General features: G+C 36.3%; 1 protein-coding gene across 1 annotated transcript in view; it reads right to left on the bottom strand.

Moving 5' to 3' along the window:
* Nucleotides 1-1,419: 1,419 nt before the first annotated feature.
* CTH (cystathionine gamma-lyase) overlaps nucleotides 1,420-19,943 on the bottom strand; it is a 29,039-nt gene continuing 10,515 nt past the window's right edge. The window contains exons 4-12 of the mRNA XM_026679350.2: nucleotides 19,469-19,578; nucleotides 17,167-17,298; nucleotides 14,523-14,580; nucleotides 13,030-13,107; nucleotides 11,076-11,228; nucleotides 10,435-10,556; nucleotides 7,787-7,839; nucleotides 5,380-5,518; nucleotides 1,420-2,438 (exon numbers count right to left, since the gene is read on the bottom strand). Of these exons, the coding sequence (XP_026535135.1) occupies nucleotides 2,412-2,438; nucleotides 5,380-5,518; nucleotides 7,787-7,839; nucleotides 10,435-10,556; nucleotides 11,076-11,228; nucleotides 13,030-13,107; nucleotides 14,523-14,580; nucleotides 17,167-17,298; nucleotides 19,469-19,578 (872 nt within the window). The 3' untranslated portion in view covers nucleotides 1,420-2,411. The remainder of the gene's footprint in view (nucleotides 2,439-5,379; nucleotides 5,519-7,786; nucleotides 7,840-10,434; nucleotides 10,557-11,075; nucleotides 11,229-13,029; nucleotides 13,108-14,522; nucleotides 14,581-17,166; nucleotides 17,299-19,468; nucleotides 19,579-19,943) is intronic.

Here is a 19,943-nt window from a genome sequence, read left to right as displayed (position 1 = left end):
GAAGACAAGTTAATTGAACAAAAAAAATATTCAGAAACCCATCTGAATAAACAATTTTCAAATAAAACAAGCAACTTGTTGTCAAACTTCATTCTAAAACAGAATTACATATACCCATGATTATTGTAGGAAAATAACACTTAGGAAAACAGTGTGAGTTAATCCCAAAGGAGCTTTTTTTCAAGAGGCAACTGGACTTTCTGGTTTTTCTTTGAAGACATTTCACTTCTAATCCAAGAAGCTTCTTCAGCTCTGACTGGATAGAGGAAAATGGAAGTATTTATACTCCTTGCAGACAGCTGGTCATTTGCATTCTTTTAGCGGGTTGTTAAGATCACCTGGAGGTTTATTTGTATCATGAGGGTCATCTGAGTGGTGCAAACTGGTGTGGAGCCTTCTTGGAACTGTTGAAAGGACTGTGTTGGAGATTGGAGATCAATGTTGTATCCCTCCCCCTCTGTTGAGAGGACTGTTCAATTTTGACATAAATGGCCTCATTAACCCCTCTTTCAAATGACCAGCTGTCTGCAAGAAGTATAAATCCTTTCATTCCCCACCATCCAGTCAGAGCTGAAGAAGCTTCTTAGATGAGAAGCAAAACATTTTCAAAGAAAAACCAGAAAGTCCAGTTGCCTCTTGAAAAAAAAGCACCTTTGGGACAACCATCACCTGGATGACTGAGAATCTCCATAGACATTGTGCGTCAATGTTTTTAGATTCCAAAATATTGACCCACCATGACAGCAAATATTATTTATGAATTTATCTAATATCATCCAGATTACTGTTTCCTTTCAGAAAATATCAGAATAGATAAAGACATTTGGTGATAGTTACAGACAGGAGAAACCATATTGGTTTTAATAATGAAATCCTAAATTCTAGTTGCTTTATATTTCTTTGGCTCCAATTTGAACCTAGAATTAATTTTTACCATGTTGTGACATGCTAAAATTTCCTCCTTGTTATGAACATACATATATATTCACAAAATAGGAATGATCAAATGATTCATTCTGGATATCATAAAGATTTTTTTCCAGAATTCCATTGTAATTGAAATGATTCTCAAGTTTGTTAAAGATGTAGTAGCAAATATTGGCCATGATCATACAAAGAACCACTTATGTATAACCTTTTTTGTCATGTAAAATTACTCCAATGAATCGGTACGTTTTCCCTATATGGAATCCATGATGGGTTGGGAGCTTGTAGCATTTTTCCTTAGTTGAGTTATGAACAGAATTTTCAATATCACTGATCCCCTAATCACAGTATTTGTAAAATTGTTCCTTTAATTGAATTAATTTGAAAATGTCTCTACATCTGTATGTATGTATGTATGAATGAATAATCAGAATCTTGCAGAGATTGTTGACAAGAGAGAGTGCAATTCAATAAACACAAGGAGATTCAAAATTATTCTGGATAAGTCCCAATTGCTGGTTTAATTCCATATTTTAATATCTAATTTCTCAATACCTTATCACAAGATTTCTTGAAGGACTAAGTATAAGGGAACTAACACAACAAGGCCAAGCACATAGAAAAATATTCTGCAGCTGTAATCGTTAGATTTCCACACCTTTTTTCTAAACAATTCTTCAAGTAAATTGGACCTAAAATCAATATATTAGTAGTATTGCTTATGGTAACAGTACTTAATCTCAAATAATTAACACCAAGAATTTCAGACCTTCAAGACAAGAAATATAATCAAACATATAATTAAATATGCTAAATCAAAAGAGACATCAAATCAAATTCAATACTTTAAAAAAAGTAACACATGTGGCATTGTGTAATTAACTTTGCTTCATTTTTCAGTATTGCACAGTAAAGACAAAAAACAGATCTGGTCATTAAGCTTTTATCAGACTCACATTTTCAGAACTTAAGTTTGCTTCCATTCATTTCTTCATTAGTCTATAACCATCATGAGTAAATAGTGAACGGGGAACCTGATGACTGACATAGCACTAGTTTGAAAGCTGTTACATAATATTTATGCATTTTCTAATCTTTAACGGTCTTCATGTGCATTATTAAGCTGTAGCCCTGATTTACAGCTTAGTTCAGCCCCAAGTTACATCAGCATCTGCTGAATAAATATAAGATATTATCAAGCAATTGCAAGCACATAATCCTGACTGTGAATCATGGTAATCTGAAATCTACTACTGTAGTAAAAGTGGATATTTTGATTCTTAAAATTAAAAGAAGCAAATGATTAAGACACAGTTCATTTGAAAGTCTTTGCAGTCAGTGAGCTGAGAATATCAACATGTACCCATAATGTTTTCTCCGTTTTCCATAAATCAAATCCAGTGGAAATTCATGATAGGTAATCTTCCTTCCTTCCGTTATTTTGCAAATTAATCAATTGCAACTTTAAGTTTAAGTTTAGAATCCTAGTTACGGATTCTATAATCAGGAATCTGTTGAAAGAGAAAACGAGTGAAATTGCATCAGTTCCGTGTTTTTCAATTGTCAAGAGGGACATTTGGAACACAGAAACATTTAGTCTTTCATAGGCAAGTTGCTTTGTTTCACCACATTAAAGAACTATACTCTAATAGAATAATGAAGTCGAACAATCTTTGCAAGCAATTATAAACATCAAAGTAATTCTGGCTGGTTTGCAGGTTCTTGTTTTTAATATTTGTTCTGCTTGGACACAGGATCCATTCCACATGTTTTGTAGTGTGTATGCGCAGTTTACACAGAAAAGCTATCTATGCATTATGTAATAATGGGAGGAGGAGTTGTTTATTTCTCAGCTTGCTTGCTGAAGACCAGGGGTGGGATCCAACAGGGTTAACTACCAGTTTGGTCACTTACTGAGGTTCGGTGATTTACGATGTGCTTCCCTGCAGGCTGCTGGAGCAAGTGCGCCTGTAAATTGTCACCAGCATGCTGCGTGTAGAGAAGCAGCCTTTCAAAAAGCCCTTTTTTCCTGCTTTTTTAACTGCAGCTGTGCCTCCCACAGCAGCTGAAGTTGAAAAAAATCAGGAACCGGTTCTATGTCTGCTGCTCTTCAGAGCTACCGGTTCTACAGATGTGGACAGAACCGGTAGAAACCCACTCCTGCTGAAGACCCTGACATAGATTAGGGCTAAGAGGGCGTTACTAGCCAAAGGTCACCTAACTAGTTCCATGAGAACTTTAACCTGGGTCTCCCCATTTGTAGTCAACACCTTAATCACTCCATGCACTAGGCGGATGATCATTGCTTTTCAAGTAAAAAGAATGTTTATTATTATTTTTAAATATTTATTCCAACTTTAGATTTTAGCATGATGCCCCCAGAAATCTATATGATGCATATCATGCTATTATTTGGGCCTCTTGATTTTTTTAAGTAACACAAATGTTCTTCCCACTATAGTCCTCCTCTAGATGATTACAATACTTCAGATAATCCTCAACTCATGGTTTCTCCTGGAGTTTGCTTGTCAAAAGCTATTTGGAAAGGTCTCAAATAGCAATACTAGGACCCCAGGACACTGGAATTGGCATAAATATATGCCAGTTGCCAAGCACCTGAATTCTGATTACATGACCATGGCAATTCTATGAGGGTTATAAGTGCAAGGACCAGTGATGTCACATTGTTCAGTTACTTGGTGACTTCGAACAGTTGCTAAATGAATGGTTGTAATCTGAGGACTATCTATATTTCTTGCTCTCCTCAGATATATCCTCTTCCACAATAATTGGACAGCAACCCTTTCTATAGGCTGGAAAAAATATAAGCTACTCTGCCCTGTCTTCAGCCCACATACAAGCAAACTTGATTCCTTGCTTTATTTTTCCTCATTATAGTTTTCACAAGGACAATCTTGTCTACTGGCGAAACAAGTATAGGCAGTCCTCGACTTATGACCACAACTGAGCCCAAAAGTTTGGTTGGTCAGTGAAACATTTGTTAAGTGAACTGTGCTCCATTTTATGACATTTCTTGCCACAGTCATTAAGTGAATCACTACCGTTATTAAGTAAATAACGTTGTTAAGTGAATCTGGCTTCTCCATTGACATTGCTTATCAGAAGGTTGCAAAAGGTGATTTACATGACCCCACGACACAGCAACTGTAATAAATATGAGTTAGTTACCAAGTGTCTGAATTTTGATCAGGTGGCCATAAGGACACTGCAATGGTTATAAGCGTGAAAAATGGTCATAAGTCACTTTTTTCAGTGACATTGTAACCTTGGACAGTCACTAAATGAACTGCTATAAGTCGAGGACTACCTGTAATAATGTTGCCAACATGATAACTGTCATGGTGGATTAAATAAAATCATTCTCAAATTCAGTATTTTATTCTGTATAGTATTCTCAAAGAAGGAGAAGTCTTTGGGAATCCCACAAGCAATTACATTTTTTTAGCCATTAGTATTATCATTAATACTGCAAATAATTACATAGATATACAGGTAATCCCCGGGTTACGAGTGTTCCCTTAGCGAACGTTTGAAGTTACGCAATAAGTGCCCCCTAGTGTTTACGAACAAGTCCCGAAACTACAAATCTTGCGGCACCACGGCAGTTGTTCGCCCTTACAAACAGCTGCAGAAGCTCTGCAACATTCATCTGGCATGTTGCCTGCCAAAATGGAACTTCTGAGAGGTGGAAGCTCCATTTCAGCCAGCAATGTACTGGGCGAGGCATTTGGAGGTCCGAACGGAGCATCAGAGGGGCGCACGTGGCTGAGAGGCTGGAGAGGAGACTGCTTGCTAGAACTTCACAAGGTAAGTGACCTAGTGCAGCAGCTTGGGAGGAGGAAGCAATTGTGGGGAGCATGAGGTATTTCAGTGGGTCGGGGAGGCCTTGGGTGATCTTAGACAGGTGGCCTGTTCCATCACTAGGACCCCCATGGCGTTCCCCATCATGAAATACCTTGTGTGTACTTAACGAGCCTCACATTCGATTAGCGAATGCATGGGTGAAAGGGAGTGATCCTGTTCAAGGTACGAAATTCAGTCCCACAAATCCTCGGGTCACAAATGGAATGGGCAGGCTCCATTACATTTATAATTTGAGGACTATCTGTAATGGCTAGTAGCTATATATGGTATTGGGAAGAAAAATTAAATTAAAATTAAAAATTAAATTAAACAATACCCAAATAAACAGTAAATTTTAATCAGTAAAAGTGATTAGAAAGAAAGTGAAATTAGGTGTTTACGTGCAAATTAAAGCAGCTGTACACCCTGATGAAATAAATGTGCTATTTTTTTTTTCAAGTTATTTGGCCAAAGGTATATCACAATTATTTTTTAAAAATACTATTTTTCCTGAAAATATAAAACAATTATAAGGAGTTAATAACTCCTTTGTGCATTATGTGGTGAATACAGTATGAAGTGACTTACTGCTGCTTTCAGAGCTTGGTCCAAATCTTCTAGTAAATCTTCTGAGTCTTCCAATCCAACAGATAAGCGAATTAAAGTATCTGATATTCCGAGGACTTCTCGGTCTTCCTTTGGAACTGAGGCATGAGTCATGATTGCTCTGGAAAAGAATAAAGTCCGTGAGTGCAGAATTATAAATAAGAGGAACATGCCAGCTAACACCAAAAAATACAGTAAACGTAATAAAAAGTGCAATACTGGCTTCTATTATCAATCCATTTGCAAAAGTCAGCTTTGGTGAGATGGACAGCATATTAGCTAGTGAGACAGCAGACAGACTGTATTTTTTCTGAATTCCGAAAAAAAATATATTCAGATCATATTCACGGCCTAGCATTGTGGAACATCTTTCAGATTTATTGTGATGCAATCTACGTAATTTTAGCTATTCCCTAAACACCTAGAATGCAGCAAATTGGGAAAGGAAAATGCCAAACAACATGGTCTGAAATAAACACTTTAGGCTATTGAAGACAGGAGAGCTATTCTTCCAATAATAAACCATTTTTACACAACCTCTATTAGGAGAGTCTTAACACTAGCAAGCTGCATTTGAAAGTAAAGGTATGTGTGAATAGGCTAAATTTGAGGATTTAAATAGGTTTTTAATTTTGAGGATACTAATAGAAATAATGATGTATAGAATGATTTTAAATCCCAGTTTAAAATTTTCTCTGTGAGGGTTTTTGGAAGTGGTTTGCCACTGTCTCCTTCCTAGGGCTGCGAAAGAGTGATTGGACTAAGATCATCTAGCTGGCTGTGAGCCTAAGGCAGAACTAGAACTTGGTTTCTAGCCTGGTACCAAACCAAACTGGCTCTCATTATTTTAGATGCAGAGCTTATTAAAATTATATAAAAGGATATAAAGTATATGTGATGAGTATTAGAGACTGACAAAGTGCTCCCCCATAATAATTGCAAACTGCACCAATCTGCCTCCTCCACTGACATTGCATGCTATGTTCATGAGATCACAATTTGTGAACTTCTCAGGTTTCCGACAAGCAACATCAATTGTGGAAACCAGATTCATTTAACAACATGCCTTGCTTAACAGCTATGATGATTTGTTTAACAACCATGGTAAAAATGAACATAAAAATTGAGTCTGGTCACATGATGACTCACTTTATGACATCACTAACTTAAACAGAACTTGAGTCCCAATAGTCATCATAAGGCAAGGACTATCTATAATGAACATTATGGCTAATGAAAGTTATAGCCTGACACATTTGGAAGGCACCGAGATAGGTAAGTCTGACAAGTAGAGAGAACAAGATACTCTGAAGTATTTATCAGCATAGAGAATTGGTTACTGGTATTAATGTAATCAAAAATTAGCTTACATTTCCCTGAAAATCAATATAAAATATTGTGACATAAATCCGCCCCTCAGAAAGTTAGGGTAAAAGAAATAGCAGTGAATATGAATAAAGCTCTTCATTTTAAGAAGGGCTTACCTCTTTTTAATATAGCTTCTACTACAATTTTTAAAATGTATTTCATAAATAAAGAAAATTATTGTTAATTTTACAAGTAAAACTAGATCTTGTGCTGTACTGTGTTTAAGTATAAGTACATGTCAAATAAAAATGCTAAACAGCAAATGTACTCATTTAGAACAGAAACACATATAGCAATAAAATGTGAATTGGGTGATATGGGTGAATTTATATCTAGGTAGTTCTCAACTTATGAAGGTAATTGGGCCTGAATTTTCCACTGCTAAAGGATACAATCTCTGCAGCCCTGGTTCACATTTTTAGTCCCACAGTCATTATGTGAAGCAACTTCCTACCAAATTCCCAGCAGAGTCAGTGAGAAAGCCAGGAGGAAGTTGCAACTCCCAGAACAGAAGGGAGGTAAGTGGCTACTGCCATGTGGGGAAGTTTGACTAAAATTGTGCAAGAAGAGATTCTACATAAATTGCTGTGGCTGGCATTGTATTACCAGAGGCTCCTAAGCAAAGTTGCAGGAATGAATTCTTCTACCATCATTATTTTCAATCAACTGTATTATTTGAGTAAGCATGTAAAGCAGGGATGGGCAATTAATTTTCCCAAGGGGCCATATGAGAAAATGGAACTATTGTGAATCAACAGAACTAAGTTGCTAGAGTTCAGAAACACTGATTTAGATGTTTGAAGAATGGCAGTGTTTTATCACAGAAAAGATGACACTTATGGAAGAAGAATATTCATAAAAGTGAAAAAGAAAGAAGATACAGTTTCCAAGTAAATTTTGCGAAGGCTATATAAGAAAACTCATATTGTTTAGTTGGAGCGCACAGTGAATAAAGTATCAAATATTTTGATAAATATCAGTGTAATACTTTTATTAAGGGATGCCAAAAAAATTTACTTACGGATGCTCTGCTAGACTTTCATATCCTCCCAGACTTTCAGCGAGGGTGAAAAGCTAGAACAAGAAATATAAAAATACTGTATTTCAAATAATATTACTTAAATTTAAGGCTTGCAGTTTACTCTTACGCAAACTTAACTGTGTGTTAGCCTAGTAAAAGCAAACGGACAGAGCGGGAAAAAGAAAATGTTTTTGCAAAATAAGAGAGATGCAAGAAATGCAACACACTTAATCACAACAAGAGGCACAAATTTGCTTTGATTCCAGGCCATCTTCTCTTGAAAACCGAAGTCTGATATCAGTAAAAATACTAAATTGCCTTTTAACTTCAGAGGATAAATTCTGGGAATATGAAACCAAATACAATGAAATCCATGAAACATAAGAGAGAACGTACTTTTATCCCAGTCAATATAAAAATGCTTTTATTTTTTATCAGTTTTTGAAAACCACACATCTCCCAGCAGGACTCTGGGTAGGGTACAAATAAAATATGAAATATATAAAAAACTTTATATAACTTTTTAAAAGAGGCAAGCCATGTTCAGAATTAATTAAAATCCCATAAGAATCTAACACAATTCAAGACAAGTCCATCAAATGCAAAAGATGTTCTTTCATTGCATGTAGCAACCTGCCTCATGGCCTCATCAGTTTGCAAATGCTGTTTGCAAACTGTTTGCAAATCTTGCCTGTTCTGCTATGGCAATATTGGCCTCTCAGGCAAATGTGTAGAAACAATGGTAGCACAAAAACACTCTCTGATATTCTGGCCCTTTCTCCCCTCACACTTTTTTTTTAAAAGTGTCAGAAGTGTCCCACATATTATGATTCCAGCTAGTACTGTTATTTTCAAGAATATAGGGTGATCTCAGGTATTTTCAGGGATCCTCCACAGAGAAATTCCTTTTCACTGTAAACTTGTCAAAGCCTACACAGCAGAACAGTAAGATCCTGCTACTTAACAGAGTTTCAGTAGCCACCAAGGCTGGCATGGCCTTCAGACAGAAAGTTGGATTGTTTGTATGATGTATTACCTCAGGCATGAAAGCAAAGAAAGGCCTGCTCTCTACTTCCTAAGTTAGGTTACTATCTCAAATTGGTGTGAGAAAGTAAGATTCAACAGTTAGTTGACTTTTATTCATGCATTGGCAATAAAAACACTTTGATCTGAGACTAAGAATTGAGCAGAAGTAGGACTTGCTCTTTTAAGACTGGTATTTTGGCTCCAGGAGGAGTGGACAACTCTGGCAACTTTATAACTTGTGGACTTCAACTCCCAGAATTCCTGAGCCAACATGGTTAGTAACTGAAGTCCACAGGCTGTAGGAGCTGAAGTCCACAAATCGTAAAGGGTCCATAGTTGCCCACTCGTGAGTTAAACTAATAGTACAGTACAAGGTGGGTAAGACTGAAAAGGCTCAATGTTTGAAGGAGAAGGGTTAAACGACAAAATGGTTTCATCAAGCCATGTAATGATTGAACATTGGACTCTCCATTTAATAAAACATTAGTCTAGCAGAAAATCAGTTATTTTCATTGACAAATTTCAGTGGTGTCAACTAATAGTGCTCTGTAGATCATGTTTATATTTTTTGTTATATCTCTATTTTTATTGTATTGAATCATTCTGGATAATGATGGTGGCATTGTGAGTGATACTAATTGGGAAATTTTGGGAATTGAAGTCTGCACACCTGGAAGTCAGCAAGACTAGGAAACATTTTACTACTCATAAAATGATGCTTTAATCTCAAAACTCTAATTATTAACATAATTCTTACCAGCTCCAATCCCAATTAGAATTCACGTCCTCCATGCTCTTTATGCTTGGGATGGTTTTGTAATATTCTCAAATATTGGTACCAAACAGAACATTTAATTAAATGCACATTAATCTGGATACAGGTACTGACAAAATCATATTTGGCCACAGCCAATGGCTACAAATCAAGATAAATAATGCCAGCTATAGATATCCAACAAGAGACTTGACTGGACAGCTATATTTAAAAGTCAATGCTTTTCCAATGATATATGTTGATAAATCAATAAATTGACTCCTGAAGTCAAATGTATAATTTATTTGAATTCTGCCTTCATAATATTTTGTACAAATAACCCAAGGTAGTAAACATACTGTGTCCGATACACTATCCTCAACCTATTTTCCATATAACAACAATCTTGCAAGGTGGGTTGGGCTGAGAGAGAGTGACTGGCCCAAAGTCACCTAGCTGGCTTTCATGGCTAAAGTGGGACTTGAATTTGCAGTCTTCCACTTTCTAGCTTGGTGCCTTCAGATTTCAAAACCAGTGCGACACTGTTACATCAGCCGAAGCTGTTTTGCTTTCTAGGCTGCATTTACAATTGTGGATGAAGATGGCAGAGAGGCTTCAGGGGTGTTATTACATGGCTCACATTGCCCGACTTCCATTCATTTGGATACACTCATTCCATTCCCTTTCATTAGTGCCATTTCCTATAACTAACATGGGCTATTTACATTTTGGGAGCTCCTACAAATGCTCAAAATCCATAATGGCTTCAGTGGGGAAGAAAGGACCACAGTACAGTACACAATTCCTGACAAAGTCACAAAACAGTGGCGTGGCTCTTTTAAAAGCAGTCTACAAGGGTAAGTTTTACCTTTAAGTTTTTAAGGAATTGAGAAGCATTTTCAAGGTTTCCTTTGATGTAAAAGGAAATTATTCCTGGGCAGCCTGTGCACTGGCGTTGCGTCAGATCATATTGTGGGTGTGACTGTAATCCTGCAATGAATCATACATTATTCAAATAACCCAGCCTGTATTATTACTTTAATTCAGACAAACACATTCAATAGCTGACATATGCAGATGTTTCCAGATGAGGCTTTTCTTGTTTAATTCCCGATCTTACCAACAGCACTATACGGGGGCATCTAGCAGATTATGACATCATCTATATGCAATCCCTCCATCTTTCTCTAATACTCCTTCCTCCTTTTCCCCTTCAGAGGAAATCTATTGAAAAGGGGGCATTGTTCCATAATGACTTTTGCTTAGTAACACTAGAGTCCTTTGGGAATGTGTCTAATTTAAAAATGGAATCAATGACTTATCAAATCAAGATGATATGCAGCAGGAGATGATATGATTTTAAAGTGGAGATGGGAGAAACCAAGTTCAGGTGGCTTACAATGATTGTAAAAGATTGGAGTTTTAGTTGGGTAACTCATCAGGTCTTGCCCGGTAAGGAATACAAAAATCCTTCTAGGAAGACTTCCAGGTTATCTGAGGGCAACATACCAGGGAAGATGACTTTTTCAACCCTTGGATCTGACTCAAGGTATTGGGCCACAGTCAACGCGTTGTGAAAATGCTGTTTCATGCGGATTGGCAGAGTCTTTAAACCTCGGTTGCAAAGATAGCAATCAAAAGGAGATGGAATTGCTCCAATGGCTATAAAAGAAAAAAAACCAGATATTATTCTGTTTCCAGTGTATTACATTTTTTAATCATTTTTTGTTTCAAAAAGTATGCCAATGGTCAGAACCGAGGTATTTCCTGAGTTAAAATAACATAAAATGTTGGACAATAAAGTGATAAATGAGTTTGATCCACTCATGATTTCATTGATGTCAGCGCTGGGCTAGATATACATATATCTTTTTTTTTTAATATTCAAGTTTGAATAAGTATATCACAAAGCTCCTGGGACTTTGCAACACAACAATCACCCACTGCTAGGTGGTGCAGGCAAAGTAACTAGCAAAATCCAAGTTGTGGTTTGACATTGCTTCCACTGCACAAGGATTAAAAAATATTGTGACCCTCCCATATTCTTTGTGACCCACAGTTGGTCCTAATCCATATTCCTTGCAGTAAACATTTTATGGAACTGAACAAATGCTATTTTGATGATTTGTCAATATATATTTATACATTCAGTACAAACCACATTGAGGTCTTCCAAATAGTTAATCTGCTTTTCTACTTAACAATTACCCAAAGCATGAATTCAAAATTTAGAACATGCATTTTGAATCAGAGCTCTTATTAAAATACAGTAAGAACTCTGATTCAAAAATGCATGTTCTAGTGACCTTGTGGCTTTAGCAATTCTAGGATTGAGTCAGAACTGAATCAGACTTATGGCTTTACCAGTATTTATTCTATGCTTCACATACACCCTGCTTGGTCTAAAAACACATCATAGAAGACAGAACTATAATTAGGCAGTTGTAGCTGACATGTTAAAATATTAGTTATTTAATGTGTTATAATTATATTTTTATTTCCATAGGGATTGGCTGTCACAAGTGACCGAATATCCACACTTGCTTTGGATGCTATCTAATCTGGGAAAGAGGAGCTATTTTTCATTTATTGATTTGTATCCCACTTTTATTATTTTTACAAATAATGCAAAGCGGCAAACATATTCAACACACCTTCTTCCTATTTTCCCCACAACAACCCTGTGAGGTGAGTTATGTTGAGAAAAAGTGACTGAAACAAGGTCACCCAGCTGGCTTTTATGGCTAAAGCAGGACTACAGCTCACAGTCTCCTGGTTAAGTCTGGTGCCTTAACTACTAGACCAAACTGGCTTTTGGGCCATAATATGTCTAGCTGCGTGGAGTAGCCCCACAGTGAGATAGGCGGCAAATAAATTTAACAAATAAATAATAATGTCTGCCCAAAGCAGATGCAGCAATCTGTGAATTTGTGTTCTGCTGAGGGGGATGAATCTAACAGTAGACTCAAAGAAGATAGAAAATAATTTTGACTTAAGAAAATACGGAGATGGAAGATTAAGACACATACAATTTGCGCTACTAGCCCATATATATTTTTTAAGGGAATGTTCTGAAAACTGCTTTTAAATACAACATAACATTGATAGGAAATCTCAGGTACATGTTTGCAAAGTCACATCTATTTTGACTGGAGGAACTTTTTTTTTACTCACTGTAGTACTTATTTTTTAAATTAACTTTAATTTAGATTTTCTTTACAATTGTTTTCTTTTTCCAAAAAAGAAAAAGCACCAAAGTGTTCAAAACTATAAAGCATTAAAAATACAAAAACAAAAACAAAACACCAAATAATAGGTGTCTTTTCTGTACTGAGGATGAGTTGTTTAAACAGGTAATGAATACATTTTGCTAAAGATTTTTTTAAAAAGCTAAATAGATGTCAAGCATAGTTACTTTACAAAATCTGCAAGCCATACTTTTGAGTTTGCTCTTCATACTCACAATATTGCAAGAATCTGAGTTTCTCATGAAGTTCATCATTATTTAGTGAAACCAATCCCATTACAACATCACTGTGTCCTGAAAATATAAGCAGGCAAGAGATCAATCCTATTTATTTAAATAAAATGCCTCAGCATGTTCAAATATCACACAAGTAGGTTGATGATGAGGCAGTGAATATGCTTGCTTGTGACAACTGGTTTCTCCCACAAACAGACTAATGAGCATCTGTGGTTATCCTAAAGTAGAATAACAACCAAACACTGGACTGTGGTTTTATTTGTCTGGAAAACAACAGAGGGCAAAGTCATCATTTGATTTTAGTTTGCTTATGACCTTGTACTCTGGTTTCCAACAAGTGGGAAAGGCAGCAGTCTGGCGAGCCCTCTTCACATTAACTTAGGTTACGATATCTCAGAGGAAAGAACATAGGGTTGTGTTACTTCTTGTAATGTTTGCTTAACAATAAGAGAAAGGGAAAGGTTCTCCTCACATATACGTGCTAGTCGTTTCTGGCTCTTAGCGCTCATCTCCGTTACAAAGCCGAATAGCCAGCGCTGTCCAAAGACGTCTCTGTGGGCATGTGGCCGGCATGACTAAAAGCCGAAGGTGCATGTAACGCTGTTACTTTCCCACCAAGGTGGTCTCTATTTTTCTACTTGCATTTTTACATGCCTTCAAACTGCTAGGTTGGCAGAAGCTGAGACAAGTAACAGGAGCTCACTCCGTGACGCGGTGCTAGGGATTCGAACTGCCAACCTTTCTGATCAACAAGTCAACGTCTTAGCCACTGAGCCATGCGTAAGCCTAGGTAAATGTGATGTGGATTCTGGGCTATCCATTACAGGTGCTATTGCCTTTATCATTCAGTTACTCCAATGAAATTTCAAGCCATGATGCTAGATTTCTGCTTGTGGCATCATCTTTTTAAAGCTAATTAGGTGAGAACTAATACTTACACTTGGTTGCAATGGTTTTGGGAATGGAATAGCATGATTTTCTAAGGTAAGGTAAGAGACTTTTTTTTTAAAAAAAAATGTTGGATATATGAGGCACAGATGATGTCGAAACACAGCCCTGATTACCAGAACAGCAGAAAAAAGACTCTCTGTCAGTCCTGGATCAATAATATGGCTTTCAAGCACTTCTCTAATTTACAGGGCAAATATTAAAAATGCAAATACACTATACATATCCGTGTAAATATGATATATGTTCAGATATAACTACAGTTGAGCTATTATATATATATATTTAAACATATATTAAAGAAAATTAATGTAAGCCACAAGCACTGACTACAAACACTATGTTAGGAAATGCATATTATATGTTTATGAATTACATTATGAAGTACATAATTTCACTTTCATTTTCAACATGAATATAATAAAGATCTAATATGTATTTAAAAGATTTTAACACATATAAAAAGCATTATTAATGCTTACTACAAAATAAAATCAACATAACATGGAAGTCTAGCTACTTACCATTCATGTATTTGGTTGCTGAATACATACAAATGTCTGCTCCTAAAGACAAAGGACGCTACAACAGAACAAAATAAGAGATTTATTTCATTTCCTGTTGAGAAAATTGAATAGCAATTGCCAGTGAATACTGAGGCCTACTGCAAACAGGTTTCAAGCAATTCCTGTTAAGCAGAGATTAGTCTACTGAGAAAAGGTCCAATTATCACTGATATTTCATTGATATGAATCTGAAAAGGTTTAAAGGGAAATGAAGTTTGAGCATCACTTATGAAATAAACAATAAGAGAAAGGAAGTTCGAGCTCAGTTTGTCACTTTTCCTATTTGATGTATCAACGGGGTTCCACCGTAGGCATAAAAGTCGGTGATTTTGGGCCAGTGACTCTCTCAACCCAACTCATCTCAGAGGGTTACTGCTGTGGGGAAAATAGGATGAAGAAGGAGCATTAGGAATGTTCACTACCTTGAGTTATTTATATAATAACAAAAGACGGAATTATAAAAATCTAAATATTGTGTTTAAGAAAAAAAATCATACTTTGAAGACTAGGTATGAGGTCTAGAGGCTTGATAAGCCTGTCACTATGAGTTTGTCTTTCTTGGATGGAGTTGGGTTGGTCTTTAGCTGCCATTTATTTTTCTATTTATTTACTGTAATCTGTTTTCATCATTATTTTTATTAATGTTCAGTATAAAACAATTCAACTATAATCCAAAAATATAATAGCATTGTAATAGTTTAATAGACAGTGTACTTATATTAACAAGTCTGGATATGTTAAAGCCTTATGACTAAGGCACAAAACTTCAACAATTACAAAGGTGATTTCAGGGCATCTGTTATTTAACAGAATTTCTAGATAACATCTATCAGGGTGGCCAGGCAATCTTTCCATTAAAAGGTGGATTAGTTTCACCTAGAACTTGTTCCAGGATTTCAACACCAAAGGCTCAAGGGTGTTGCCTAAATGCTACATGAATTCCTTTATATTTACCATTCATGGATGTAAAAGGGGAGGGCACTAAACCATGGTTTGGAAAACACCCTCAAGTAATGGATAAAGGATAACTTAAATAAGTTTCATGCAGGCTGTGGTTCCCTTGAATAGCTGAGGTGATAATCTAACCTTGGGGCTTCTGCTAAATTATGCTGACATTCAGTATCTTCTAATCTTTGCTTAATAAGCTTCACGGCTTTATTGTATTCCATATTTAGACAGAAGTCAGGGAACCTGCCAAGGTTATTCAGTTTCTTGTGTATTGTTATGTATTATCTATACATAAAGATATTGCATGGGGGGGAGGGAAGGAAGGAAGGAGGGAGGGAGGGAGAGAGAGAGAGAGAGAGAGAGAGAGAGAGTAGACAGACATACAGATAGATTCATTCTAAAGTAGTAAGACATGATTAATTGCCAATCTCGTTTCAATGCTAACCAGATTGGCCACTGGCCTAAGTATGATGGAAACTTTTCTACCCACAGTATATGGTTTTCAGAAAGCATGACTACATTTGATCACATGATTGGAATGTTATGTCAGAGAATTGATGTTCTATTTTGCTGGTTTAATCCTATGCACACCACCTAGAGCTGCAATGGTAAGATGGGAGTTTGTATAAATTGATATAACAAATATATTTCATCCTCTTCTGCACTCTGCAACACTTCATCTTAGTGGAATTATTTCCCTCTATTACGTTAGCTACTCTGTTAGGAATGTTTAGCTGTAGAATGGTTAGATTATAGACTCACCACATTGTCACAATGCTGTGATTCTATGGAATTAAAATTGCCCTACTTGACACCTCATTTTCTAAAGACTGTCTCAATGTCACCCTGTTATTACCAGTCATGACAACACTTCCTGTTTTCCAGTAAAACATTAAATTAGAACATCTGCACTTTCATCTTTCAATCCTGTATTTGTTGGCCCTCAGCGCAACCACTTATCTTAATTCAGAAATAAAAACCACCACTGTATGTCTAGTGGAATTGACTCAGTAAAGTGTATTTAAAGTTATAGCTTCACTCTGTAAAACAGAATAAAGTATCAATGGGATTCCTGATATTTCTACTGAAAGAGACTCCAATATCTGCCCTCCAAAAAACACATTTCATGAGACCTTTATGATATGTTCTACCATGTGAGGTGAAACATGTGACCATAGTTGGTAGTGACATGCCATGCCTTCCCCCAAAAGTATTGTTTGGGGCCTACAGCACAATCCTTTCAATGTCAATCAGAGTCATTTTCCCATCCAAATATGTTTAAAATGACTCTTGGGGCTACTAAAACATCAACACTTATTATGGGTTTACATTCCTTAGCTGTTCACACAGTTGCAAGCTGGTGATAGCATTCTAATTGTGTAATTATTATGATGGTTTTATTGTTTATTATGTAAGCTGTTTAGAACAGCAAAGATTTAGAAGCCTATCAATCAATACATTTTGAATATCCAATTTCAGATCCTACTTCTGCCATTTTTGCAATGTTTACCAGGTTGTTGTATTACTGTTATTTTTCCCTTTGTAAAAGGGTGAATCATACAGTCATAAAAGTAAAATATTGCAAAGCATTTAATAGATGAGATGTGCTACACTAATAAAAGCAGATAAAGAAAACCAATAAAAATTGACTTACCTGGAAATATGCAGACATAAAAGTATTGTCTACTACTAAAATAACTCCTTTGTGTTTATGAACAATGTTTGCACATCCTTGAATGTCAACAACTTTCAGCATTGGGTTTGTTGGAGTTTCAATCCATACAAGCTGTTAGTTTTGGAAGAGAAAGATAAATAAATATTATTGGAAAGTGTCCACTTTTAAGAATAGTGTTATTTTTCATTAGTACTTTTCACAAGACATTAAATACAAGATAATGTTGCGAACATTCATTTTTTTACACATAAGACCCCTTATTTTGTTACTACTTCCCTAAGCTGTATAGGAAAGTGAGGGAAATTAATTATTTAATATTGGTCAGCCAAAGTGATTCCATGGAAATATATTTAGAAATGTTTAAATATTTCAACACTGTCTATAATGAACCTGAAACAGAATTGAATTGTGTAGGATGCACTTTATAAAGGCAGTTTGGGAGGAAATGATTCAGCTCCTTTTGAATCAAAGAATTCTGCAATCTTTGATCAGATAAGGACTTTCTATCTTTCTCTTCATTCCTCTCTCTTAATTCCTTCTTTTTTATAGGTGCAGAATATGTTCTAATAAAGTTAGGAAAAATGTTTCTTGCTCTTGGCTTGTATATAAGTGGTTTCCAGGTGTCTGCTCTGACATTGAATATAAGTTTCTATGTATTTTGTAACACTACCCAATTTTATGTTTTAAATCCTTCAAATAGTTATCTCTAATTATCTGTACATTCCATGATAATATCTATGTGTCAGTTCTAATGCTATATGAGCCAACAGGCTACAATTTTCAATTCTACGTGGAAGAAGCCACTGAATCAAAACTAGAGTAGATTAAACGACAGTGAACCTCTGGATTTATAAAAATCTTGTTAAGGCAGGGCAAGGAAGAGGAAATTATCCTCCTGTCATTTCACCCAAAGAATGTTACTTATAGGCATTAGGACTGCCCTATCAAACTATACCACAATTAAGTCAAAACTACCTAACCAAAAAGTGTATCTTGTTCTATACAATCTGCAGTTAGCTTGTATTTTCCACTTTTTTCACTTGTTTTATGGATTCTTATGAAAGTCTTAGAAATAATTATGAAGTTTCAGCCAGGTTTTAACCATTTTTAAAAAATTATTGCATTTTGGGTTATAACACATTTGGGAAAACATGCAATTTTCTCACAGTCTTCTAGCATGATGGATAAATGTTCTCCAGCTTATACTGTACCTGCCAATATTGGCAAAGACGTCAACTGTTAAATTTCCTTCACAGCCCTTCTTGTACCAAACAAGATGACTTTAACACAGCACATTCTGTACAGGTAAGTCCTTGACTTACGACCACAACTGAGCCCAAAATTTCTGTTGCTAAGTGAGACATTTTTTTAAAATGAATTTTGCTTTATTGTACGACCTTTCTTGCCACAGTTGTGAAGTGAATCACTGCAGTTGTTAAATTAATAACACGGTTGTTATGTGAATCTGGTTTTCCCATTGACTTTGCTCAGTGATGGGATTCAAAAATGTTTACTACCAGTTCTGTGGGCGTGGCTGATGGGCGTGGTGCAGCTTAGTGGGTGTGGCTTGGTGGGCGTGGCAGGGGAAGGATACTGTAAAATCTCCATTCCCTCCCCACTCCTGAGGGAAGGTTACCACCGGTTCTCTGAACTACTCAAAATTTCCGCTACCAGTTCACCAGAACTGGTCAGACCTGCTGAATACCACCTCCGACTTTGCTTGTCAAAAGGTTGCAAAAGGTGATCCCAGGACACTACAACCATCATTGATATGAACCAGGTGCCAAGCATCCAAATTCTGATCACATAGCCATGGACATGCTGCAATGGTCATAAGTGTAAAAAATGGTCATAAGTCACGGTTTTCAGTGCCGTTTTAACTTCATTAGTCACTACATGAACTGCTGTAAGTTGAGGACCACCTGTATGTTATATCATCTTAATCTCTTTCAACGTTTTTGCGCTCATCCAAACATAAACCCTATTCATGCATGATGCAAAGTCTTTGAAGCTGATCCTGAGAATTGGAAGAATAACATCTGTTCCACACCCACGAACTATAGCCATTGCTATAGGTACACACCTATGTAGGAAATGGTCCTTCCTGAAGATTCTGTTCCTCAATAAATTCACCCAGTCCAAGTTGATGGCTGGAAGCAGGCTGAATCGTATGCATGAGATCAGAACCATGTGATATAGAAGACAACAAAACCCAATGTTGTATACACTGCAGGAAATTCTAGTCTGCCATACAGTCATGCTGGGAATGTTATTTTATTACCTTGGTCTCTGGTGTAATTGCAGCCTCAAGGCATTCCAGTTTGGTGCAGTCAACAAAAACCGCCTTTAGACCCATATTTGCTGCAATTCTTCGAAAATATCTATTTGTACCTAAGATGAAAGAAAAGACTTATCTTCATTAATGTGCCACTAAACTCTATATATTATTTCACTCTTTTGGAAAGGATATCTCCAGTACTATCAGCACTTCATATAATACTGTTATTAAACACTGTTGATGATCTTATCTGCAACGGCTGCCCATTTGAATAATAATAATAATATTAATATCTTATTAACATATTTCTACTGTGCCTTTAAAAAATAGTTTCAAGAGCTACCCTGTTGCTCGGTGCAGGAACCCTGCAGATTGCAACACAGAAAAAACCTTGGGCCAGAGAGAAAAATACAGAGTTAGTAGAATATCACCTGTAAAAGACCATGGATTCAACCTCTGGCATCTCCATTTAACAAGA

The sequence above is a fragment of the Notechis scutatus genome, chromosome 3 (assembly GCF_049901735.1).
Source record: "Notechis scutatus isolate UNSWTSFEM ecotype Mainland chromosome 3, rNotScu1.2, whole genome shotgun sequence".
NCBI lineage: Eukaryota > Metazoa > Chordata > Lepidosauria > Squamata > Elapidae > Notechis > Notechis scutatus.
This window is presented reverse-complemented; position numbering and strand designations above follow the sequence as displayed.